This window comes from Pediculus humanus, genomic scaffold (assembly GCF_000006295.1).
Source record: "Pediculus humanus corporis 1103172108180 genomic scaffold, whole genome shotgun sequence".
In the NCBI taxonomy this organism is placed as follows: domain Eukaryota; kingdom Metazoa; phylum Arthropoda; class Insecta; order Psocodea; family Pediculidae; genus Pediculus; species Pediculus humanus.
The window spans coordinates 39,872-67,741 of record NW_002987750.1 but is presented as its reverse complement, the minus strand read 5'-3'; the positions used below and the strand labels follow the sequence as shown (position 1 = coordinate 67,741).

The window sequence follows — 27,870 nt, the reverse complement described above, 5'->3', positions numbered from 1 at the left end:
TTTTCATATATTAAAATTATATCTTATTAGTTTAGATTTTTTAGATTTTCTTTAATATTTTAAGTTTAATTAAGTAAATTAATAAGTTTATTTTGTATATTTGAAATAAAAAATCTCTCACTAAAAGCTTAGAACTACTTTAATAAGTATGTTTACTTATAGATAAAATGCAAAGTTTTAAAAAAATTAAATGGAGATTAAATAAATAAAATGGATGAAGAACAATTAGATGATGACACAGATCTGGGAATGGAATCAGAAACTCAAGGAGATGATGATGAGTCTGATGAAGATCCAAGTTCTTCCCCATCATTAAGTGCTGCTTCTACACCCCCATATATTTCAGAAGAAGGTTTCTTTTCTTTCTCTAAAAAACCAAATTCAAATTTAGGAAAGCCTTTGAGTATTAGGAGGCGTAGAGGAAGGCCGAAAAAAGATTCAGATAAAAAGCCTTTGGGTATCAAATTAAAAAGATGGAAAAGGTTTGTTCATATTCATAATAAAAGTCAAATGAAATTTAAATTTTTTTTAAGTAAAAATACCTTAATATTGGATTTTATTTTAAGATGAAAAATTAGTAAGGTTTTTTTTAATTTCAGTGGTGTTTATGTTAAAAGAGACCCTACTTCTTGTAGTCAACAACCAAGAACTCCGAATTCTGCTCCTGATACACCACAATCTCAAAAATCACCTACCGAAAGTGGAATTAGTGTTAATAATAATTTAAATTTAGAAAATGAATGTAAAGAACTGGTTGTTAATCTTGGTGATAAAATGGAAAAAGCTGAGAAGGCAGAAAAACCTTTTCCAATGCTTGCTCCAGATGACCCCCCTTATTTTCCGGAAACTTGGTCAGTTTTCTTAAATTAAAAATAAGTAAATATGTCGAGACAAGTTTAAAAAATAAATAAAAATTTTTTAGGCCTGGTAAAATATGTGCCCTATGTAATTTGTCTGAAAGAAGTCAGCTTGGTCAAAGGGAAATGATTCGTCTTAGTTGTCCAGAAGGTTTTACACCTCGTAAACCCAATCCTAGTCCAGGACTGAGTCCATCATCGGTTCAAAGTACAGGGGATAAGAGTCCTAGAGGTCAAGTGCCTCATCAAATAAGTCACAGGCGTCAAAAAAGTAGGGAGGGTAAATCAGGAAGTGAAATTTTGGATGAACTGAGTGTAATTGGTTATGTTGATGAACCAGATGTTAATTTAATATTTGAATCATTAGGTAATTTACTTTTCAATTTTATAACGCTAGTCAATTTTGGAATTAATATTTAATAAAAAATAATTAACAAAATTGAATTACATACATTCTAGGTACATTTTATGTTCATTTATCTTGTATATTATGGTCGGAGGGAGTAAATAGAAATGAATCCGATTTACAAATTGAAAATCATGGCCCAGTTGTTTTGCAAGCGCTTACAAGAAGGTGCTCTTATTGTTCGCGATTTGGTGCATCTGTAGTATGTTGTTTTTCCCAAGGACAATCTTCTTGTGGATTATACTTTCATTATCCCTGTGCCCTGGCTAGTGGAAGTTTTATGGACAACAAAACAAAATCTTTAATATGTAACTTGCATTTAGACCAAGTTCCACTGTTGCGTAAGTATTTCGACATTTTTGTAAAATTGCTGCATTGAATTTTCGAGAGATCTAAAAATTCTTTTATGTAATAAAAATTTATTTTTTTTAAATGTTAATATTTAGCCATAGGTGAAACTTCTCAATGTTCTACTTGTCTTTCTTTGGGCAATGTTAGCAACATATTAATGTGTACATCATGTGGAGCACATCATCATGGTTCGTGTGTTGGGCTCGCTCTTCTTCCTGGAGTAAGAGCCGGGTGGCAGTGTTTTGAATGTAGAGTGTGCCAGGTTTGCCGCCAGCCTAGTGAAATAGGAAAAATAATGCTTTGTGAATCGTGTGATAAAGCGTATCATCCTAGTTGCTTAAGACCTATTGTTACTAGTATTCCAAAATATGGTTGGAAGTGCAAGGTAAAAATCAAATTTTTAAGTTTTGAAATAAAAAATATTAATGTATATTTAAAATTTATAATTTTATTTCCATCGTATCATTTTCAAATATATTGTTTTAGTGTTGTCGAGTTTGTAGCGATTGTGGATCTCGTACTCCTGGATCAGGCTTATCATCGCGTTGGCACAATCATTTTTCTGTGTGTGATTCATGTTATCAGCAAAGAAATAAAGGTTTTTGTTGTCCTGTTTGTGGCAGGGCTTATAGAGCTGCCGCTCATCGGGAAATGGTTCAGTGTATAAAATGTCGCAAATATGTTCACGGCTCATGCGATAATGAGGCCGATATAAGCGTTTACGCTGCAAGAAAAGAAACAAATCCTGATTATGAATACATTTGTTGTATATGTAAAAATTTGAATTCAATGGGAAGGCAGGGAATAAAAAGAAAAGACAGTGAGTAAAGATTGAAATTTGGTTTAATAAAAAAAATAAATTGATGGTTACTAAAATTAAAAAATTCTCTTAATCTATAGGTTTTGATGAAGCTCTACTAGAATCCAGCCTTTCAGCCAGTCAAGAATCTTTATACGGGGACGACTCATCTGGTATGGAAGTCGATCATTCTCCTTCCGATGGAAAAAATTATGAAGATTATTCTAGAATCATAGGATTAGGAAAAGGCAAACCATTTTGCTCTAGCAATTTGGCTAAAAAACGTTTTATGAGCCGACCTAAAGGGCAACAAGCTGGTGGTAAAATAAATTATCAAAAAATGAAAAAAATGCCAGAATTCGGTAAAAAAAGAGGTATAAAACCAAAAATGAGAGGAGTTTTTGGGGTTCCCGGTTTAGGATTGCAAGTGAGTTTTAATAATATATATTTGCGAATAAAATAAATTTTTCTCTTCAATAATTTTAACTTTTTAAAAATCTTTTTAGAAGCCTTTAGCGGATCCTTCTAATAAAAGTGAAGAAGAGCCTGGAGTGGAAAATAGAATGGTTTTATGCTCCGGATCCGATAAGTTTGTTTTAAGTCAAGATATTTGTGTAATGTGTGGTGCTTTGGGTACGGATCAAGAAGGTTGTTTAATATCTTGTGCCCAGTGTGGACAGTGCTACCATCCTTATTGTGTTAATGTCAAGGTTAATAGTACAGCTAATTTTTATATTTTATCAATGTTGTCTTTTTTTTTTTTTAGTACCGTAATGAATTTTTTTATTTATAGGTTACTAAGGTTATTCTACAAAAAGGCTGGCGATGTTTGGATTGCACTGTTTGTGAAGGTTGTGGTCAGAGAAACGACGATTCAAGACTAACTTTATGCGATGACTGTGATATTTCGTATCATATCTACTGTATGGACCCACCTCTTGATTATGTGCCTCGTGGAGTTTGGAAGTGTAAATGGTGAGTGAACTAATTATTATTTATTTACATAATGTCATTAGACATGGATACAATTTAATTTATTTGAAATTTTTTAGGTGTGTTGTGTGCATTCGCTGTGGATCTAATGATCCTGGATTCAATTGCAATTGGATGAATGGATACACCGAGTGCGGCCCATGTGCTTCTCACACTTTTTGCCCGTCTTGTCTTGAACCGTACGTTGAAGGTGAACTTGTGATACAATGTGAACAGTGTGAAAGGTGGCTTCACGGGTCATGCGATGGAATCCGTAATGATTTGGATGCGGAAAAGTGTGCCGATGAAAAATACACTTGTGTGCTGTGTAGACCTAGAGATGTACCACCACCACATCTATTACCCCCTCCTCCAACTCCAAAACCAATCCCCAAACCACCGACTCCTACTAAAAGCCCCGGTAAGATTAAAAGAAAAATGTTTTTTTTTTTTTTTTTTTTAATTTCAAAAAATCGTTGATGATTTTCTAATTGCGTGAGGTTTTTTGTTATTGATTTTAGAGCTGCCAAGATTTTCTCAGACTCAATTTCTGGTAGATGGTGTTTGTTTATCAGAAGCAGGTATGCTTCAGATAAAATCTTTGGCAATTGAACAACAAGTTACTCAAAGAAAAAAACGATCTGCTAAAAGAATAGCTTCTCTTTTGCCTTCTCCCGTGATGGATAAAGAGGCAAGGTTTTTAGCTACCATTGAAAGTGTTGTGTCTGGAACCGAAGGTAAAAAATTAAAAAAATTTTTTTTTTTTTGTAACAGAAAAATTTATTCCTTTTTCGAATGTATTTTACTGAACTCATTGTTTCGGAATATAGGAAAATTGGCCGCTCCCGGCTCTCCAGGCATCAAAGAAGATGAAGATGGTATGCGAGATGAAGGTTTAAAGGACGAACCTACCGAATTATGGAAAGAAGGCATGGAAGTAACTCCTAGAGAAGACGGAAAGCCTCCAGAACCTCCAGAGGGATTTACAATAGTCACTACGGAATCGGGAGTCATGGTTTTAAGAAAGAAAAGAACTCGAAATTTACAAAAGCTGGGTAAGCTTTTTTCTAAATTTTATTAGGGTTGAACACAATTGAACTATTTTAAATGAAAGAGATAATAATAATAATACATACCATTGTTGTTAAAGGTATTGGCGGTTTCTGGGTTAGATTTCGATCTAATAGAAAGGCCGAAGATGATGAAGATATTCCGGGAATTGAAAAATCGCCTATGCAATCGATGGATAAACCAAAAAGGAAACCAATCAGGCGAAAAACAAAAAGTAAACTTGTTGAAAGTTTTCCCACGTATCTTCAAGAAGCTTTTTTCGGTCGAGAATTGCTCGACACGCCAAAAGAAAAAGAATTGCATTCAAGTTCCGATGATGAATTAGTATCTAAGTTTCAGGTAAGAAAAAATTCAATTTGGAGATTTTCTTTTATTTAATTTTAAAAGTTGCGTCAAAAAAAAATTGTATTAAGTAAAATAATTGTAGAAATTTTTAAAGATACAAAATATTCTGTTATTTTCGTGAAAATACTAGGTATCAGATGATAAGACTATTAAATTGTCAAAAGACGAACTAAAAGTCATGGAAGACGTAAAAGCTAAACAAGAAAAAGAAAAGGAAGAAAAGGAAAAAGAAAAACAAAAAGTGGATGAAATATTTAATGAAAAAGAAAGATCGCCGATAAAAACGGAAGAAGATGAAGGAAGTGATAATGAAGTTTTAAAAGACTTAAATTTGAAAGATTTACCGCTGCCTGGCGATCTCCTGGATCCCGATTTAGTTAATACCATTATGGCGGAGGACGATATTAAAGTTGGTTTTTTTTTTTAAAAACTTTATTATAGCACTTTGTATTTGCTTCTCTTAACACTCATTTTTTTCTCCAGACTTCGGATAATTTAGATGGAGGTGAATTAAACAATACGTTAGAAACACCAGGTGCGAATCAGTCAAAAGACGAGCTAACCGACATATTATCTCCTCATTTTAATTTGGAAACAATGGTGAGGGAAAGTGGCCTTCCTAATATGAATTCTAAAGACGTAGAAGAGATTTTTAAGGGTGTATTAACGGATGAAAATCAAGAGAGTCAACAAGGATATACAGGTCTGATAAGTTTTCCAGTAATGGGTTGACATTTTAATTTAAATTTAATGCAATTAATTAATTTTTTAATTTAACGTTTAAGGCTTACATTTAAATGTTCAACCGCCAATGACTCCGCAAAATATAATTCCTCCGAGTTTTCCTCCCCCTAGTCCATACCACTCTGAGTATTCTAACTCGCCTCATTCCCAAGTCTCCGAACCGGCGAGTCCTTGGTTAGAAGAAACACCTTTAGGGGTTGATCAGCCTCAAGGATCCGGAGGTCCAGCTTTTACTAACTCACGAACCACTCCAATGAAAATGGAAGCAGATGAAGCTTTGGGATTAAATGCCACTATATCTAGTGTTCTTTACGCAAATACTAATCATCCAGAATGGAAAAAACAATTCCCGGGTAAAATAAACATTATTTTATTATTCGATTCAGTTTTAATTCTTGAGAGAATGAATAAAATACAAAAACGTTTTTTTTTTCTTTTTTCAGTATGGCCAGAGAGATGTAAACAAATTTTGAAAAAATGGAGAAGTTTAACTAGCGATCAAAAGGCACCTTATCTTCAAAAAGCTCGGGATAACAGATCTGTAATCAGGATGAAAAAAGCTCAGCAGGTGCGTACATTTTTTTTTTTTTTTTTTTTAATATTTTATTTAAGAAAAATAATATTATTAAAAAATTATTTACTGTGGTCTAAAGTCTTTTAAACTGCAAAACTCGTTTAAGTCAGTAATTCTGTTGTTGAATAATTTAAAAAAAAGAATTTTATTAGTTAATAATTTGAAATATTCGCCATGAGTTGTGCTAAACTACCCTTCTAGAAAAATTTTAAGTATTTCCAAAAATTATAAAAATAATGGGGAGCTTTTTCATGTTGTTTATTTTGCGTTTTTATGTTGTGATTTAATGAGGAGCTAATTTCTAGAAGTTGAATTATGTGCTTTAGTAAATTTTATTAGCGGTAATTCTTTTAATTTGATTAAATTCAGGAAGTATCTGGAATTTTATTTTAAAATGTGACGGTAACAGACATTTTTTTTTTTTTTTTTTTTTTTTTTTTTTGTCTATTTGTATCATCTAGCTGTAAGTTTTAAATTTCACGTTGACATTTTTAAATTTTAAATGGAAAAATGTTTTATTGAAATTAGCTTCTCAAATCGTATTTTGTAAAATAACCCGTTTAGATTCCAAAAGAAAGCCCAACAAGCGCCACTTCCCCGTCGGGGAGTGCTGTCGCCAAGGGAAGTCCATCGACCGAGCAGAAGAATATTATTCCGACGACTATGAGCCAACAACTACCCGGAGAAGGCGAGGTGTGTGAGGCGGCGGCTTCCGATCAAGCGGCACTCAAGACGCAATCACTAACTACTAACACTCCTCCTTCTCCTCCGACTACCACCACCATAACAATTACCACCACCACGACCACAACCACCCCGGCCACAACCACAACCACCACCACCACCGTGACTCCAATCACGAATTCCGCCGAATCTGATGAAATAAATCTTTTCGCTTCGGTCTCCGATGATAAATCTTTATCGAATAACAGTTCGGATTCTGGAAGTCAGACGGAAGGAAATTCCGCAAAAAATTCCGCTCCCATTGAAAATAAAGCTGTGCGCGTTTTGTTGGCTCCCGTAGAAAATACTCATAACAGATCTCAAAACATTCTCTTTCGTAACGTAGTCATTGCTAATAATCACAATATCGTAAACCCCAGTCATAATTTTACCATACATCATCATTTTTCCGGAGTTACAACTCCCAACCAATACGTTCAAAACGAACCGATTATTATTACCGGTCAAGCTCAAACGCAACAAAGTAATACGTTTAACGTTCAAAATATCATAGGACAAAATAATCATAATATCATTCAGTTTCCAAATTACTCCAGGTTTCCAAGTCAACTTCATTTAGATATATCAAATAGAGCGCCAAACGTGACTATTAGAGCTTTCGAAGCGGGGGGATTAAGCCACTTGACTCGTAATCAGATATCGAACCACGGTCAAACTTTTATTCATCGTCCCATGACGTTGGCATTACCTCAAAATCAAGGGAATCCTCATCACATATCCGAAATTAAAATTTTACATCCGGCATCGAACACAATTTTACAAAACGCTCCTCAAATAATTCAATCTCAACCCTTAGACTCGAACAATTTGACTTTGAAATCTGACGATTCCGATAAGGTTTTATCCGTCGACACGAACGATGGTAACAGAACGTCTGAGAGTAAAGAGCAACCCGAACCATCTCAAACACTTGTCGATCAAAATTCGAACCAAGATAGTAGTAGTGGTAGTAGTAGTAGTAGTAGTAGTAACAACATTTTGGCAGATAAAATAGTGGGTTTCAATCGTTTACTCATTGTCACGGATCAGGGTTGCCAACAATCTGCGAAAGTATTGGATGGAAAATCTCATTTAGTTTCGCAAAAAGAAGATGACACAGCGGAATCGTGCGAATCCAACGATCATCAGATTAGGGTCCTCACACCATCCGAAATCATGAGAACGCTACCCTCTCTCGGTCCCGATGGTTACGATTTAGCTCATCCTTCGCAAACCACCTCCCCAGCTCCTTCGAATCACTCACACATGGTGAGCACATTCAAAAAGAACGTTTTTGTTATCATTTTTCCTTGTTTTGAATTTATGATTTCTTTTATTTTTTTATTTTTTTTTTTTTTTTGGTCAACGATTTACGGCAACGTATTTTCCACAGGCACAAAAATTATAAGTTTTAACGTTAGTTTTTTTTTTTTTTTTTTTTGAAATGTTGAAATTTCGATTTCTAGAAGAAAATGGAAAAAAATTGATGTTTTCTTTCTTAAAAGTCTTTTTTTTTTTTACTTACATACACGTTACCGTACATCGTTTTGACGTTAGTATTCGGAGTTATTATTATTATTATTATTATTTTTTTTTTTTTTTAGTTAGATTTTCTTGTTTATTTTTTTTTTTTTTTTTTTTGCTGTGAAAAAATAGAATTGCAAATTATTTTGTTTTTTTTTTTTTTTTTTTTTTTCGTCGACGTTCGTTCGTGAATGAAAAAATGTGTCTTATGAAGTTGAAAAAAAAAAAATTTTGTTTTTATTGGCGAATCAAGATTAAGGGCGAAATTCATTTCTCATTTATTTTGGAAGAAAAAAAAAAAAAAAAGAAAAAGACGTCATAGAAAAAAAGAAAATTTTTTTTTGAAAAGTAGTAATTAATTAGGTTCGTCAATAAAAATATCAGCCGTGATTTTTATTTTTGCATGGAGAAAAGTCGTGAAAAAAAAAAAAAAAAAAAAAAAAAAAATTTCAATGGGTTTCCCCCCTGTCGAAAAAAAAAAAAAAAAAAGCAACAATCACGAATCCTTTTTTAACCTTCTCAACACCCCCCCCTTCCCTCCACCCACCAATTCCTTAATTCCTTTCTTACTAACAATAATCTTTGTAAAAATATTGTAGAAAGCTTCGCATTTGGTTTACAGTACTTTTGCTGGTTTTGTGATTTTTTTTTTTTATTTTAAAAGTTTTTTATTATATTTTATTATGTTTGCTACGTTCAAAGAATATTTTTTTTTAATGCCGGAAAGATTGATGGAAAATGGCGGACAAAAGAAAATATTCTTTGAAATTGTTAGCAATAACTGTTTCATTTCGAGTTGTCAAAAACTAAATAGAAAAATGGTATTTTAAGAAAAGTCTTATAAAAATTATTTATTTAAATGGAGATTGTAAAAAAAAAATAAGTTTTGACAACTTGAGATAAAAAATTTTTTATTTTATTTTTTTTTTAATTGCATGTTTTCAGGTGTTCGTGGTTGCCTGTTGTTGTTGTTGTTGTTGTTATTACTCTTCTTTTAATTTTTATTAACTATTTTATTCTTTCACAGTTTTTGATTTTCACATTAACTTAATTTTTTTTTTTTTTAATATTTTTCAAAAGAAAAAGTTAAAATTATTTTAATAGCAATAACGTATAATTTTTTTAATAAAGAAGTGGCCATCAGATACTCTCACAAGCTTTGCCTTGATTTTTTTTTTTTTTTTTTTTTTCGTACAACGATCAAGCTAAAATTTTGCTTATTAATTTGATTGATTGAACCTTTTCTTTTGACAATGGTATCTGTCAGGTCGTGGTTAAACATAAAATTATACGCATATGACGTAATGAAACCAATGTTTTAATGATTATTTTCGTTGCGAACGGTTTTTGAAACAAATAATAATGGAGAATTGAAATTTTTTAATTAGAATTATCCATCGGTTTCATTTTTAACATATGTACATAATTTTAAAAAAGGGTTTGATATTAAGATTTTTATGAAAAAAAAAAAAAAATTAACCATTACGTAAATTAAAGCATTTCAAAATTCGATTTGATTTGCTTTATTTACCATTTGAAAAAATTAATCATTATAAAAATTAAAAGAAAATTTATTTATGTCAAGGATCAAGAAAAAGTTCTGCAACAACAAAAGGTGAATCGTGAATCTGAGCAAGAACGTCACTGGAAACAATTGCAGGCATTAAGGCAAGCTCAAGCACAACAACAACAGCAGGTCATTCAGGAACAGAGAGCTCAAGGCATTGCTAGAATCAACAGACAAATGAGCGTAGGAGATGATAACACATCGAATTTAACGATACAGTTACAAGTTTCAACTACTCAGGTACTATATAATTTTTTTCCCTATAATTGCGTATTAACCATTCCAAATTTTTAGAAAGTTATGTTTCAATCGTTTATTTACACCCACATGAAATTAATTTTTAGGATGCAAATGCTTTGGGACCAATGGCTTCTCCTTCACCAGGTTCCAGGTCGCAGTTTCCATTGAATTCAAATGTTAAGGTGACTAGAATCCACCCTGCACAAAGTCCTAGTCCATTTTCTCATCCTTTAGCACCACCATCTCCTCTTCTTAATAGACCTTTAAGGCCTCTGAATCAAGGTTATCAGTCTCGGCAATTTTCTCCTAATCAAACATCTTCACTTCCAGATTTCCCGGGAACAACTTCTCCTAATTCCGAGACTGATCCTTATATTGTTCCTAGAACATTTGCTAATCAGTCACCTAGAGCCGTTTATACTGCGCAATCTCCAAGACCTCCTTCGGTGCCTCCACGTTCGGCAGTTTTATACAATGAAGCCAATAGGCGCCCAGAAGAAAATTTTTCGACAGTTCAATCGGTACAAAATCCTGAAGTGACACGTCAGTTAAGAGATTTACTACAGAGACAAAAGGAAGGTATTCCTACATCTCCTAATATTCAAAGGCAATGGTCTTCAGGTCCAGGTAGAGTTTTTTTTCCTCTTTACATAAATTTTAAATATTACTTTAAATTTTTTATTTTTTATGATTTTTAATTTTTAAAAAAAAAAAAAAAAAAAATGTTTAGCTTTAGAGCAATTTTCTGAGAACCCCGAGGAGGGCACATTTAGGCATCCTTTACCTCCGGGAACCCTACCTAGGCCCAGAATGCCTATTCAACAAGTTTTGGTACGTGCGCCTTTGCGACAAATAGCCGATCCTAGAATTCAGGGTGTAAGTAAAAATGTATTTTATGTTAAATTAAATTTTGAATTGGAAAATTTTTTTTTTTTTTTGAAGTAATTATTATTATTATTATTTCAATTTTAATATATTGATTATGTTAAAATAATATTTAAATAAAATCATTTACTTAGCCGCAAGATCAAAGAATGCGTCTTTTAATACAACAGCAAAGACCTCAAACAGTTCAAGCATTTATTACTCAGCCAACTCAGCCGAGAAACGCACTCGATCCTTACGACGAAATGGTTCAACCTAGGCACGGTGAAAATACCGTGTTACAGCAACGTCTCGTTCCAGTCAGAATTCGACCTACTCATACTGCACCGAGTCACGTTGTTGTTCCTCCTCCACAATCCACTGCTACCACTGAACAACAAGTTAGATTTAATTTTTTTTTTTTTTTTTTTCACATCGTTTATTTTTATTGCATGTTTTTTACTTAAATCGATATTTTCAGGAAATCCCGGAAAGTGTAACAGCGGAACTGGAACAGTTAGAGCAAGAAGGTGGTCAAATGGCAGAGGTTGAAGCCGTATCTGCCATTTTGGGAGATTTAGCCGATGACGACGACGAGTTATTGGCTGAAATGGGTGCGGATTTTAATATACTTGAGTACGTGGATACCGAGACGTCGCACGGAGATAAAACTAACATTTTGGATAATTTGGAGTTGGAAGATGATGAAACTAAAGAGAAAAAAATACACAAGGATAATGTGTAAGTCGTGGTTTATTGTATGATCAAAACATTTATAAACTAAGAATAGTGATATCGTTTGTTTTTTTTTTTTTAAACGAAATTTTAGTGCCGGAAAACCTTCTGCAAGTAAAGCAATGGCGGCTATTCCTCCAGAAAATAACGTAAAATCTGCTTTAGCTACATCCGGTCTTTCCGATGTTTCAAATCAGGTTGCAAAACCCGCTGAAACCCCTCAAGTCCCTGGTGCGGGTGATATTTCTTTGACTCACTTAACAGGGGAAGATCTTCAAACTGAGGGTTTAGAGCCCAGATTTACATCAGCATTACCTCGAGTATCCATGGCCATCCCTGGATCCATTCCAGTTTCAGGTTTGTATACCCCATAATTTAGTTTGGTAAAAAAAAAAATTAAAAATGATAATTTCTATCTAAACATTAAATTAATTAAATACATTTTAACAGTTGATCCTCAACGTCTTCCTCTTCGAGTAGGCGCTCAAAACTCTGCTCGAGTTATAGTGGGTCCCACCGGACAAATCATACAAAGTTTACCGGTTCAAACCAGGATAAGCGGATTGGCAGTCGCTCCACCACCTCCTCCCTATCCCGGACCTCCACCGCCATATCCTGGACCACAGGTAAGCATTATGATAATGTGATATAAATTCTAGCTTACATTAAAAGGGTTGCTTGTAATAGTTGTTTGAATTTATACTTCATTAACCTTTTGCTCTAATCATTTAATTAGTATGTTTTTTTTTTTTTTTTTCCTCTGAATACAAAACACACTAATTATTATTGCTTGAAGTTTAAAAAGTAGTAGTTTTTTTTTTTTTTAATTTTAATTAAAAAATTTTCAAATGAATTTTACTATGACTCGATTAAAAAAGATTAAAATTTTCATATTTTTAGAATTTTTTTTTTTTAACAATAAAAAATTATTAAAATAAACATTTCATTAATGTTTTCAATTAAAGTTAGCTTATAAAAAAATAAAAATTTGTAGGATTTTATGTTAAAATAATTTTTAACTTGCCATAAATAAAAGAAAAACAATAACTTGAAGCAAATCCACAAAATTAGAATACAATCTCACACACACACAAACACAATATATGCGTGTGTGTGTGTGTGCGTGCGTGTGATTTTTTGCCCTAAAAATGAAATGAATTAGTATAAAAAGAAATATTAATGTTTTTGTTCGTTGAAATTATAATTAAATTTCAAAAAAATTTTTTTTTTTTTTCTCGACTAAAAACAATGTTTAATGAATTTTTGGTGTGATTTGCTAAAGTTTTAAATATGTTTGTAAATGTTTTGTGAATGATTTTGGTGATGGACATACGTATGCGATTTTATCTAACTGTATAGATAACATCTGGCCGCCATCCGATTCCTGTGATGTACCCACAAGATCACACGCCTCACTATCTCCAACGGAGGCCTCTTCTACTTCAGGTGAGGAATATACCGAATGTTCTCGTAGTCTATATTATTTTGCTAAATGTACTTATTCGTTTTTATATAATTTGTTCTCTTACACAAATAATAAAATTAAAAAATAATAATTATATTGAATGAATGACTATTCACTGCATGAATTTTAATTGTTAAAAAATGGTTGTTGATATTGCACAGAATTAATTTTATTGCTTTTTCCAAACAAAATTCATTACTCATTAAAAATAAATAATAAATCTTTTGCTTAAATACAAAAAAAAAAAAATTAATTCACAATTTTATTTAAAAAAAAAAAAAAATTCGCAGCACATTTTAAATTATTTAGGTTTATATTTGAACATATTAAAAAAAAAAATTAATTACAAAAAAGTTTTTAACTGTCAATAGTATTTATTACAGGAACAGCCTTTATTACTAGAAGATCTTTTGGAACAAGAAAAGAGGGAACAGGAAAAACAACAGCAAAATGTTGACAACAGTGCAAATTCCATGGGAGACGTTAATATGGATCACTTAAGAAATGATTCCATTCCCCCCCCTGGTATTTCGGCACCCGGTATAATAAGTAATTTTTTTTTTTTTTTTTTTTTTTTTTTTTTTTTGTGTTATAGTAATTAGTTCGAAGAATTTTTCTAAATAATAATTTTATGCAGGTATGAATTCTCCGGCAAACGTTATGAATCCTGGAATGAGACCCCAATTTCAACGTCCCCCCGGACCGTTTATTTCAACGCAAGGTCGACCCGTTGCCGATGTTAATCAAACCTCGAGGGTTCCACCTTTTAATGCTCCAGTTTTGCAACCGCCACCCGTACCCCCCGATGTCATATCTAGCGAACAAGATCGACAAATTGCAATCGAGTATGAAACATGGTTAAATAATCAAAATCACATCCTTCAACAGCAGTTGAAATATTATGAAACTGAGGTGCAAAAATTGAGAAAAATAAGAAAGGTAAAATAACATTTGATATTTTATAATATAATGGTGATTTATTTAAACATTGAAATTTAATGATGAAAAATTTTTTTTCTAGTCACTTAATAGCAAACAAAGGCAGCTTCGAAAGAATGGAAATGAACTTTCAGAACAAGATGCTCTAGAATTACAGAGGATATCTACGGAACAGTCGGGACTTCAAAAACATTTGGATGCCAGTAGAAAATCTTGCAGACAACATGGAATGCTCATTCAGGAATACAGGAATAAACAACAAAAACAAAGACAAAACAGTCCTTTACACACTGGCTCAAGTCCTTTAAATCAACCTAGTCATAGTCCGCTGCATACTACCGGATCACTGAATCCTAGTCAAAGTCCAATGAATATAGGTGAGTATTGTACCTTTTCCGTACAAAAAAAAATTTACAAATAATACTATAAATACGTTGTAAAATACTGGAAATTATTATTTTTTAGGTCAAACGAATTCTCCAATGCATCCTGCAGCAGGTTTTAACACTTCGTCACATCCAAATACTCCTCAGAGTCCTTTAATGAGTCCAAGTCCTTCGCCGTTACAATCTCCTGGACCTATAATTAACCAGTCTCCCGGAGCGGGTGGTATTCTGCAAAGCCCGATGTCGCCTCACAGTATGCAACAGTCTCCAAGATTGGGAACTCCTCACTCGCAGGTATATTTTACATTTAAAAATAATAAAATTTAAATAAAATTTACATTTAAAAAGATTAAAAATTTTTTATAAACATAATTAAATGCTAATCGAGAGTCTTTTGTTTAAAGGGAGAAGACAGTCCATTTAGTCCTGGTTCACTTCCGTCACCAGGGCCTGTTCGCTTGGCTTCTCCGCAAACTGTAGTTCCTGGGAATCCTCGCCTTGCTTCTCCTCAGCATCGAGGACGAATGGTGAATTCACCTGGTTTATCTGATCAGGTTAACCGTCTTCACGGATTAAATGTCGGTCCCAGATTTTCCAGAGAGCCCAGGTTGCGAGGACCAAACCCACAATCAACAGCTACAGTTTACCAAGGGCCAACTGCAACTCGAGTAATATATACTCAAAAACCTCAAGATCCAACACAAGTACTTCAGCGAGCCGCATTAACACGAGAGCAAGTAATACCTAGAAATGTTTTAATTCAACAACAACAGCAGCAACAACAACAGCAACAAGTGCAGCAGCAGCAGCAACAAATAAGAAACCAACAAATTTTAAATCAAATTTCTCAACAAAACCCTAATTTAACAATGGAACAAAAACAAAAATTATTGCAATTTCATCAGCAAAAACAGCAGCTATTAATACAGCAGAGACAACAATTGATAGATCAACAAATGATTCAACAGCAACAGCAACTTGCTGCGCAAAATCAACAAAGAATTATACAAAATCAATCAAGTCTTCAAAACGTGCCAATATCATCCCCACAAAGAATAACTGTAGTTCAAAGTGGTCATAACATTCACGCCATTTCTCAAGGTTCTCCAAGAAGTCCCATTGTCTCTGGGCAAAATCCAAAAAGTCCAATTAGTCCGATGGTTCAAATGCCTCAATCTCCTATGAATTTACCACCAAAGAGCCCAGTTACGCCAACAATTCAGAAAAGTCCTATGGTTCAGACTCAGACAAGTCCATTAGTACAATCTCCGTTAAATCTTCCTCCCAGAAGTCCGAACGTAGGAAGTCCAATAAATAAATTATCAGGATATATGAATTACGGGAGCACAGACAATATTGTACAACAACATATGGTGCAAGAAGAAGATAAACGTGATTCTTTGGAGTTAGATCATGGTGGAGGAGGAGGAGGAGGACCTAACGCGCCGATTCCATTTCTGCCATACATTGAAAATATAAAAAGGTTGGCGAGATTTGGTCTTGGTTTACGCGGAGGTTCTCCGATGTGGACTTTTAGCAAAGGAAAGAAACAAAAGAAAAATGAAGACGATCGTAGAAAGGTAGCTAATACTGCAGAGCCTTCAGCGGAAGTTAACACTTTGACGGTAGAAAAGCCCATTCAAGGAATTTTAAAAAATTCTGGATTTCAACGCGTTGTTAGGCCTAGTCGTGTGGTTCATGCAGAACCGTCTACCAGTCAAAGTGTTTCCCCTCCTGAAAATCGTAGAATCTCTGTTCTCCGTCACAAAAAGGATTCAAGTTTGGAGTTATCTCAGCAAGGCATCGTGGTGCAGTTACAAAGTAGTCAACAACTACAGTTGCAACCTAGTCAACAAAAATTAATTATACAACAAATGTTGGGTGGAAATATTCAGCAGAAAAATTTTCCACTTCAAAAAAATTTGCAATTATTACAGGGTCAAAAAGTAATGCAGAAAAAATCTAGTTCACCCCAAATCATGTCAAAAAGAGCTTCATTAGTTTGTGTTGATTATGATAGCTTAGATGAAGAAACTCCGCCTCCGTCGCCATCTCATCGGAGTGATAAACTCGACCAGAAGTCTGATAAATTAGAAGAAAAGACTGAAGAAGAAGAAGAAGAAATCCGAATTGCTACCGATGCCGAAGGTCTTGAACTTCTCACTCAGGAAAATTTATTAAATTTAGAATTAGAAGAAAGTGACGAAGGAAATGGAAGGCGCGTAATAATTATAGATAATTCAGGAGAAGGGGGAACCGAATTGGAAAAGTACGATGAAAATCCAAATGGATCACCCACAGTAATGGAATTCATTGATGATGACCTAATGGTTTATGAGCCCATTGAAGGAGTCATATCAGACTCTGATGAATTGGTAGTGCTTGAAGAATGTGAAGTTTTAGAAGCGCATGAAATAGATATTACCAATTGTGAAGTAATGGAGTTTGAAAGTGTTGACGATGGAGAAAGTCAAGAAAATGAGGATTCGTTACAAGCAAAAGAAATGGAAGATTTAAGATTGAGCACGGAAGAAACCAAAATTAGTAGCATTGAGGAAAGTGAAATCAAGGAAAATAATGAAAGTAATTACAATCCACAGGAAGAACAAAAGCAAATAATTGTCAGACATACTAAAAAGGGAAAAATAGTTATGGTCAAACGTGGTCAGGAAGGGAAAGAACAAAGGCAAGTTGTTTTTCGTTCGGATAATAAAATAAATAAAGATATCGGTGAAGGAAGTATAATATTATCTAGGAGTAGTAGTGAAGAGGAAAAAAATGTTGAAGAGATTGAAAATGAAAAAGACGTTAATGTTTCTTTAAAAGACGCCAGTGAAGATGATTTCAAAAAATTGATAGAACAATCTGAAATTATTATAATGAATGAAAACGAGGAAATTCGAAGGCAAGGACCAATCAAATTAGAAACTAGTAGTTTAAAAAGTAATTTAACGAGCTTTGAGAAAAAAAGGCCAAAATTAATTAGTGATGTGCAAAGTGTTATTACGGACAATCTTGCGGACAGTCCCCTTTCTCCAGATCCTTCGCACGATAAAGTTTTAACTCCGATAAAAGTAGTTATAAGCAATGAGCCAGCTGAAAAAAACTTGAATTTACCAGATCCGAGACTCTTGAAATCCAGTGAAAAAACAAAGTTAATTATAGCAAACGAAAGTAAAGTGGAAGAGACGACAGTTTTAAATGTCGGCACTTCCTCCAAACGTTTAGAAACCTTGGAATCATCTAAAATTCCGGATATGTCTGTTACAAATCTTCCGTTTACTGACTTACCGGAAGGACTGGCGTCGAAATTTTTCCCCGAAACCAAACCGGAAATCCCTTCGGAAATGAATAAAGGACGAAACGAAGAAACTGTTACGGTTTCAAAAGATGTTGATGTTGAACGGAAAAAAGAATTCAATTTCGATCAAACTTCTGTGATTAAAGCCCCAAAAACTTATGAAAAATCAAAATTTGGTAAAACAAAAGTGCAATTAAGTGAACACGATTACACCAGTATACCTGGAAAAGTAGAAGCTTTTAAAAAAGTAGACCAAGAAGAAAAAGACAAATTAGAAAATAATAGCACTAATAATAATAATAATAATAATAATAGTAATAGTAATAATAATAGTAGTAGTAGTAGTAGTAGTAGTGGTGGTAGTAGTAATTGTAGTACTCAAGTTTTAAAAACGGAACAGATAATTTCTAGTCGTTCACATTCCACAACAGGAGTCAATAGACCTATCGTGTCCTATTCGTCTGCAAACATCTCTCAGACTGTAAAAAAAACAGAAATGGAACCAGTGGCGGACTCGGCAAAATCATCATCGGAAATAATTGAAAAACCTACTTTTACTTCATCTACGAGTTCTCAAATGGGTGCTCATAGCGCTCCAAGAGCTATAATCACGTATTCTACTTCCAATTTGGAATTAAAATCTCCTAAAAAATTTCCTTCGGAATTTTCTTGGAAGAATGAAAATGAAAGCTTGAATCTTAATTTGTCATCCATAAGCAATGCTGCAGTTGCTCCTTCGGTTGTGGCCAGAAGTTGCGATTCTGAATCGAAAATAGACGCTCCCGTTTTACCGGAAATAAGTTCTCACATTGCGAAAATTGATCCTAAAGTTCGTGACATTATAAGCATTTCAAAAATAACTCCTCCCGCTAGAGTATCGGAATCTTCGACCGAAGGAAAGGGAAGAATTATACTTACTGGAACTACGACAAGTCAAGTAAGCACGACAACTTCGGTTATAGCATCCTCGACGGCGCGTATGACAATGAGCTCAAATCTAACTCCTACTACTCAAAAACAATCGGACTCAAATTTAAAATTCAAAACGAAAAATGAAGAAACGAAAAAGAACGACGGACGCAGAAAATCAGTAGAAAACATCGGTAGAAAAAAATCCGTGGAAGAAAGGAGGCGGAGTTCAGAAGCCATTTCTCGTGACAACAAACGAGAATTAGAACAAAGAAAACAAATGATATTAGAGGAAATAAAACAATCCCAACTTGAAAAAGAAAAATTAAAATCCGAACCTCCTCCGGTCGCGCCTACTTTGCCTGAAACGAAACCGGAAGTAATTAAAACCGATCACGATTTGTCAGATGTCATAGATATATTGGAAAATATCGATAACACTCCGACTAGATTGTTGAACGCCTCGGAACTTCAAAGCATTGAAAAAACTCAATTGTTTGAAAATGAAGAATTGGAAAAAGCACCCACGCCTCCGAAATGTAAACAAGTTGAACCACCGAAATTTGATGAAAAAATCAATTTACAAAGTTTGTTATCCGACACCGGTAAAAGCGATATACAAGTTAGTGATTTAGCAAGGGGATCTTCAAAAACTTCTGCTCAACCGGAAACTAGAAATTTACCACCGGCTAACACGCAATCTAAATTAGCCGCACTTCTTACCGCGGGTTCTGATGCCGTAAGATCAAAATTACAAAAAGAGGCCAATTTTTCTAATACCTCACAGCCTGTGGTAGTGACTGAAGTCAGAAAAAATAGTGTGCCAACTTTAGAAGCTTTGCTCGAAAAAGAATCAGAACCCGTTAGTAAAACTGAGCAAGAAAATAAGGTTGAAAATATTAGGGAAGAAAAAGATGCCGATAGCAAGCAGGAAAATTCATCACAAGAGCTATCACCCGGTCATTCTAGGTCTGAAAATTCCAACTCGAGTACAATCAACCAAACGGAGAACCTCATATTATCTCCGACGTCGGGTATTTTCAGAAGTTCTGGATCCAATTTGGGAGTGCCTGCATCCAAAATTCTTAGTCCCAGTAGTGGAATTTTAATATCAGGCACCGATTCACCGACTGAAAACTCAAAATCTTGTGACAGTGAACCGTTGCCTTCGCAAGGATCTCAGCCAGAACATAAGACTGCTTTAGAGCCTCAACAGCAAGGAATTACTTTAAGCACAGGACAATCAGTAGTTCAGCAGGGCACTTTAATAACTTCTCCTGTAACCGTAACCGGAGGACAGCAAGGAATTTTGATTAATGACAAGAATTTGATTGCTGCTTCTTCTGGAGTCTTGATGACTACTAGACTATTGCAGCCAATAACTAAAACCGTTTCTAGCCCGAATAGAGTTTCTCCGCTTTCTAATCTACCGCCTGGAGTACGGCAGCAAATTATTACTGCTAATTACATTCAGCAAAACCGTGCCAATCCCGTTTTAGTGCGACGAATTTCAACTCCTTCTCCGCCTCGCGCTAGAACGCCTCCCCAGCCCCAAACACATATCGTAGCAAGTCAAGGCACTGTTATTTCGCATCCTAATGTCGTTCAATTAGACGTAACTTCTCAGAGAGCGATTCGTCCTCTTGCTCAAGGAACGTTAATTGCTGCTTCTGTGGCGACAACGACTCCAGTAAATGTAACTCTAACCCAACCTACCTTGAGATTAGCTAGAACTGATATACCGACACGTTTGGTTGTGTCTTCTGGGAATCAACTTATTGCATCCACTCAGTTACAAAGGCTTTCGGTCAGTCAAGGATTATCAATACCAACTGCAGTAACACCTGCGGTTAGCAATACTTCTTCCATGAACGTTGAGAAAAATGGATCTGAAATTCAATCGTCTTTGCCCAAAAATCATGACGTAGAATCTCAAAATCGAAATTTGACGCAGCCGCCCAAAGTTTTGGGATCTAGTCCAGAAACGAAAATTCCTCCTCAAGAAATCAATTCAACGCAAGTAAATTTAGCGGTAGTTAAAACAGAGCCAGTAGAAGTTAAAGAAGAAAAATTCACACCTTATGTTGCAACTACAAATTCTAGTAGCAAATACCCTAGAACCGACGAGTCTCAAAACGTTTTGCTGAAGCAACTGCTGCAAAATACAGCATGTGCAGGTTTATCAGCATCTTCTACTCCTTCTGCTGCATCTTCCGCTCCTTCTCCTGTTTTACCAACAGTACCTTCTTTAGAAGCACAATTAGCACGTCCTGTGCCACCCACGCCTTCGGCTTTAATTCCCAGCATTTTATCGGAGCAAAAAAATACTCCGCTTTCTCCTCAAGCAACAAAACCAGTAGCCCCTGCCCTTCCTGGTAAAGAACAACAAAAGCCAGCAGCTCCTGTAGAAGGAAGAAGAATATCACAATCGAACAGAACTCCAAGCCGAGAAGATTTGTTATCTCCCACAAATTCCACGAGAAGCAGCTTCGGTTTAAGAACTCCTTCTCCCATTACTAGCCCTCAAGCAACAATAAAGCAAGAAAAGCCTTTACAAAACTTACTTTCGGAATCGGAAATAAAAAAAGAATTGTCGGAAGAAAATAGAATGGACAGCACTCCGAGCGAACGTATTTCCCAAGAGCAAGCAGCAATTGATCTTAAAAAATTAAAACGTAGACAATACCAGCAGAAGAGACGACAAAGTCAAGGGAAAGAAGGTCTTACCGGAGGAACTCCGAAAAAAAGGGCTAGAAAAGGTTCTCGAATGGAAGAAGATTACGAAACTTATACCGATAATTTAATGGCGCAACTACGTCAACTTCCGTCATTAGCTATTTTGGAACCGGCATTAGGGAAAAACTATAATGTGTGCAATATATTTGGTAGTAGTGATCATAATAAACTGAATAATGTAGAAATTAAAGGCACTTACGGCAATTGCTTTCTCCCTAGTTTGGGGGACTATTACACTACAAAACCATTCGGTGAAAAAGAAAAACCTCCCCCCGTGAGTCCACTTTCGACTCAACGAGGTTTTTACGATCAGGAATTTTCAGTTATCAATTTGGTTACGGACAGTGAAGAAAAAAAATTAGAAACTTTATTGTTGGGAAACAGGGAACGAGATACCGACACTCCCGATACTGTTATCAGTTCTTCATCTCCGGAATGCGTGTTGCACGATCCTCCGTGTTTGTATCCCGCTTTGCAGTTAATCAAAGAAGAAACTGGTTCCGATGAAGAAGGTTTGCGTGCATCTCCTCCCATTCCTATTATAGCTCCCATCCCTGTAAGATTAAAACCGGGTCAAACTTTAAAAGAGTTCAGAGAAATGGATAAGGAAAATTCTTGTGGCGGAGCCAATTTAAGGAAAAACTCTTCATTAAACAAAGACGGAAACGTGACCGTGACTCTCACTCTAAATTCCGACGCGGCTCAAGATATTTTAAGCGTTTTAAAAGATTTGGCTAATATTTTACATATTCCTGCTCCTACTACTTACCAAATAATTGAAAGAACGGCAACACCGCCAAGCATTAAACTGGGCTTGTATCGCAACAAGGGAAAAGATGGTAAAGAAGGTGCTCCCGTCGATATTCAAAGTATTTTAAATGGACAAGCCAAATTTTGCCGACACTGCGACGTGGTTATTTTAAACAACATGATACGTAAAAAAGTCATGGAACTTCCGTTTTTATCTCAGAGAGACGACATAACGGATAGCACGGAAGATCTTTATTTTTGCAGCTCTGGTTGTTACATGCAATTTTCATTAATGCACAAGTCTCCGAACACTGGTCAAGATAAAGCTGCTGCGGTCGTCGATCACTTGAGTAATAATTCAAGTTCTGCAAAAAAAATGAAAATATCACCTACGGAAGAAAAAGAAAATGGAAAAGTCGCATCTAAAGAGGAAGTAAAGAAAGACAATGAAATAAAAAAACCGAATAAAGGGAATAAATACAAATATTGGCAACCGGGATCTTTGATAGCCAACACGAGATACAAGAAGCAATCCGAGAGAGAATTGATGGAAATGCTTTTCAGAGTGGGAGTCACGTTAACTCCGAGTCAAAATTCCGATGATACGAGGCGGTGTCTGTTTTGTCATCAGCTGGGAGACGGCGTGGCAGACGGTCCGGCTCGATTGCTCAATTTCGACGTTGATAAATGGGTTCATTTAAATTGCGCTCTTTGGTCGGACGATGTTTATGAAACCGTGAACGGAGCACTCATGAATGTCGACAACGCTCTTCAATTGGGTCAAACGACCATTTGCAGTTTGTGTAATCAAAATGGAGCTACCATCCACTGTTTCAAACTCCGGTGTTCGAACGTGTATCATTTAGGTTGCGCCGTTAAAGATGAATGTGTATTTTTTAAGAATAAGGTAACCCCCCCTCCTTTTTTTTTTAAACAATTTACTTTGCTAAAATTGTACATGATCATTTTATTGATTTGTTTATTTATAGACGGCATATTGTCCAGCCCACATCCCTAAAAATGAAAAAGACAATGAATTGACGACTCTTTCCGTGTATCGGCGAGTGTACGTTCAGAGAGATGAAAACAGACAAGTGGCAACCGTCATGCATCACACGGATCAAAATCATCTTCTTCGTGTTGGTTCATTAATTTTTTTAAACGTCGGACAATTATTGCCTCATCAGCTTTCGGTTTTTCACACGCCCAATTACATTTATCCTGTCGGGTACAAAATAGTAAGGAGTTTTTTATTTTTTTTGTTTGGGGGGGGAGGGGAGGGGAAATTGCAATCGAATTATATTAAATTAAATTAAAATTTCAGCTTCGTTTTTACTGGAGCATGCGTAGGCCAAACAAACGTTGCAAATACATTTGTTCCATTCACGATGCTTACGGTCGTCCCGAATTTAGAATTCTAGTCCAAGAGCCTAATTACGATGACATAGAGCTCCGAGATTCGACTCCGAAAGCAGTTTGGTCTCGAATACTCGAGCCTTTACAACAACTACGAAAGGAAAATGGAAACGTTCAAATTTTTCCCAGATACGTTTCGGGTGAAGATTTATTCGGATTGAATGAACCCGCGGTTGTGAGAGTTCTCGAAAGTTTACCAGGTGCGAAAGAAAATCTCTCTTTGAAAATGATAATTTTTCCTTTTTCCAACCCGTCGTTTTTTAAATTTCAGGTGTTGAAACTTTGACTGATTATAAATTTAAATACGGTCGTAATCCACTTTTGGAATTACCCTTGGCCGTTAATCCTACGGGTTGTGCGAGATCGGAACCGAGACAGAAAAACTTGTTGCCGTATAAAAGGCCACACACGCAAAGAACGGCTACAACTTCCAGGTATAATATATCGAACGTTTGGAATCGAGATTGTTTGAAACAATCGGAAAAAAATTTTAATTTAAAAACCTTTTCAGACCGAATTTATTCGCATCGAGTTTGCCCGGGTTGTCCAGTGAAATTTTGTGTCCCTACTCGAAACAATTCGTACATTCGAAGAGTTCGCAGTACAAAAAAATGAAATTGGAATGGAGGAACAATGTGTATTTGGCACGGAGCAAAATTCAAGGTTTGGGATTGTACGCGGCGAGAGATTTGGAACGTCACACAATGGTCATTGAATACATTGGAGAGATAATAAGACACGAATTGTCGGAATCGAGAGAAAAACAATACGAAGCAAGGGTAAATAAATTTTCTTTTACAATGACGTCATACATCAAAACGGAAAAGGAAGTGTGAAGTGAGATGAAAATTATTATTATTATTATTATTTTAGAATCGTGGGATTTACATGTTCAGATTAGATGAGGAAAGAGTTATCGATGCGACCATTTGCGGAGGATTAGCCAGATACATTAATCATTCCTGTAATCCGAATTGCGTGGCGGAAATTGTCGAAGTCGATAGGGATTTAAGAATAATAATATTTGCCAAAAGGAGGATAACACGCGGAGAAGAAGTTGGTCTCGTTGCTGCATTAATCTCATGATTTTTAACCTTATATCATTATCATCATTATTAATATTATTATTATTTGTTCGCAGTTGGCTTACGATTATAAATTCGATATAGAAGATGATCAACATAAAATTCCTTGTCTATGCGGTGCACCGAATTGTAGAAAATGGATGAATTAATTTGTATAAATGATGCTGATGGATTTCGTGCAATTTTAAAAAAAAAAATTTTTTTTTTTTCTTTTATTTGTTTTATTTACCCCCCCTCCTCCCTCCCCCTCTCTCTCTAGCATAATTTAATTATATCGTATTTATTGAATCCTGAAAATTCAATAAAATAAAATAAATAAAAAAAATTGTCGACAATAAAATTGTAAAGAATTTTTTTTTTTTTTTTTTTTGTAAACTAAAATGTTTTTAAATAGAAGAAGAAGATGAAGAAGAAGAAGAAGAAGAAAATTATATTTATATAAAAATATATATATATATACATATGTATAAAATTAGAAAATTTTAAATAAAGAAAAAAAATTAATAATAATAAATAGGTGGGATGAATTTAAATAAAATTTAAATGAAATATTTTGCCATTAAAAAAACTTATGAAAAAAAAAAATCTTTTCCCCCCTCTCTCTTCCCCCTCACCCCCCCACCCCCGAAAAAAAAACGAAAATGTTTAATTGAGAAATTACTTTGACTATTTTTTTTTTTTTTTTGTTAATTGTAACGAATGAATTGAATTTTTTTTGTTTTTACAAGACGAAACATTAAATTAATTTATATTTTAATTAAATGTATTTCTTTTTTTTTAAATTTAAATTTAATTATCAATAAAATTCATTTAAAATCTATTAATAATAATAATAATTATTATTATTATTATTAAATATATATATATATATACATATGTATCATTTTTAAGTTATTGATAAAAGTTAATAAAAGTTATAATAGAAAAAAAAAAAAAGAAAAATTTTATTATTATTAAATTATTATTATTATTATTATTATTATTAGTGCAATTTGAAATTAAAATGAATTTATTATTATTATTATTATTATTAATCAAACAAAGTAATAATTAATTTAATTATTATTTTTATTCGAAATAAAAAATTACCGTAAAAAAAAAACCTGAAAATTATTTATTTTTAACGTTATTATTATTATTATTATTTAAATGATACGAAGCATATGTTAAGGTATTAATTCGAATGATAATAATAATGATAATATTTACACGTAAATAATGATTGGGAAAGTTTTTGTGTGGGGAGATGAAAATTTATCACAGTAATTAAGACCTTAAATAAATAAATAAATAAATAAAAAAATGGCATTCTCATATTATTTGCAATAATTTTTTTTTTTTTAAATTTAAAATGGCGACAAAAAAATAAATTTAATAAATAATAATAATAATAATAATAATAATAATAGTAAAATGTGATTTACCCGCTCATTAATAATAATAATTAGAAGAAAAGCTCTAAATTATTTCGTAAGAATATTAAAAGAGAGAAAAAAAATAGCCTTTATTAAATTATCATTATTATTATTTTAAAGGAAAAATTAATAGTGAGTAAGTGAAGGGTAATGATAATAATAACAATAATAATAATAATAATAATAATAATAATAATAAATTTAAAAATCATTTTTTTTTTAAAGATAAAATTATTATCATCAACGTCAATGTAATTTTTAACTCTTAAAAATTTTTTTTTTTTTTTTTTTTTTATTGACGATTTTATTGATTTTATTCGATTGAAATTTAATTAATTAATTAATTATTGATTTTCAATAACAAAAAAAATAATAATAATGAAAATAATTGTTATCGTAACATTTTTATAATTTTTAATCTATTTTTTTTTTATGTACATATATATATATTAGAATTTTGTATAGATTAGATTATGTTGTCAATTTTTTTAAAACTCGAACGTTAGATTTCTTGTAAAAATATGTTTATTAATAATAATAATAATAATTATTATTATTATTATTATCATTATTATTATTATCATTATTATTATTATCATTTTTTTTTTTAAATTTTTGGTGGCTCAAAAAAGAGAAAAGAAAAAATTTTTTGTATTAAACTTTATTATTATTGTTATTGTTATTATTATTTCTATGTCGCATTATTCATTCGTTAATTTTTTTTTTTTGCGGGGGGGGAGGGGGGAGGGAGGGAGGAGAGGGGGTTGATTTAACCGGGAGAAAAGGAGGAGAGAGTGGGTTGATTTAATCGGGGGAATAGGGAGTTTAAATTGTTGTATAGAGAAATTATTAGTGTAAAAAGTAGCGTCGTGGATGAGAGAGAGAGAGAGAGAGGGGGGAGGGGAGGGGGCGTAAGGAGAAAATAAGGGAGGAAATTAATTATATATATGTACATACATATATTTATGATTTTGTTGTTTCTTTTTTTTTTTGTAACGGACATTTTGATTTTGATGTGATTTATCAAAACAGGGTGGGAGAAAATATATTATTTGCCCAGTCATATTAATTAAATGTTTTTTTATACACACACACTTTAATATATACATAAATACATAAAATATATTGATAAATAAATAATAATAATAATTATTATTATTAATCGCATTGATTGTAAAAAGAAAAAGAAAAATAATAATGATAATAAATGCTTATAAAAAAAATTGTTGTGCATTTTTTTTTATTAAAAAAAAAATTAAAGGATTGAAAAAATAAAAATGAAATAATAATAATAATAATAATAATAATAATAATAAAGTTCAGTTCCTTTTGTCATGATAATAATAATAATAATTATTATTACTGCTATTATTTTATATATAAATTATCATTATTATTAATCTATAAAATTTCTGTATTATTTTTATAAGGAAAACAAAACAAACCTGTACAAAGCTCTTAATAAATATATTTAAAAAAAATTGAATTATAATAATAATAATAATAATAATAATAATAATAATAATAATAATAGTAATAATTTTCAATTATAATACTTTCATAATAGCGTTCCAGCTCCAGGAGAGAAAAAGGGAAAGAGAGAGAGAAAGAAAGAGCGAAAAAAGAAGAAAATTTAGAAAAACGTTAAAGAAAATTATTAATAATAATAAATAAGTTATTAACAACGTTTTAATAA

At 33.3% G+C, this 27,870-nt stretch overlaps 1 protein-coding gene across 1 annotated transcript; it reads left to right on the top strand.

The window, feature by feature from the left end:
* Window positions 1-210: 210 nt before the first annotated feature.
* Window positions 211-24,908, top strand: Phum_PHUM411800 (uncharacterized protein; the record flags this gene model as incomplete). The annotated part of the gene is made up of 37 exons (XM_002428900.1): window positions 211-482; window positions 600-851; window positions 923-1,224; window positions 1,317-1,604; window positions 1,710-1,999; window positions 2,101-2,434; window positions 2,515-2,840; window positions 2,920-3,123; window positions 3,207-3,388; window positions 3,466-3,806; window positions 3,907-4,101; window positions 4,216-4,440; window positions 4,536-4,795; window positions 4,932-5,210; window positions 5,243-5,528; window positions 5,587-5,898; window positions 5,989-6,113; window positions 6,684-8,111; window positions 9,952-10,173; window positions 10,278-10,800; window positions 10,904-11,049; window positions 11,193-11,438; window positions 11,519-11,778; window positions 11,867-12,129; window positions 12,223-12,398; window positions 13,132-13,218; window positions 13,621-13,777; window positions 13,875-14,176; window positions 14,259-14,553; window positions 14,642-14,856; window positions 14,967-23,147; window positions 23,248-23,496; window positions 23,583-23,874; window positions 23,946-24,108; window positions 24,186-24,453; window positions 24,548-24,730; window positions 24,816-24,908. 37 exons carry the CDS (start codon window positions 211-213, stop codon window positions 24,906-24,908), a joined length of 18,222 nt encoding a protein of 6,073 aa, XP_002428945.1.
* Window positions 24,909-27,870: the final 2,962 nt, after the last annotated feature.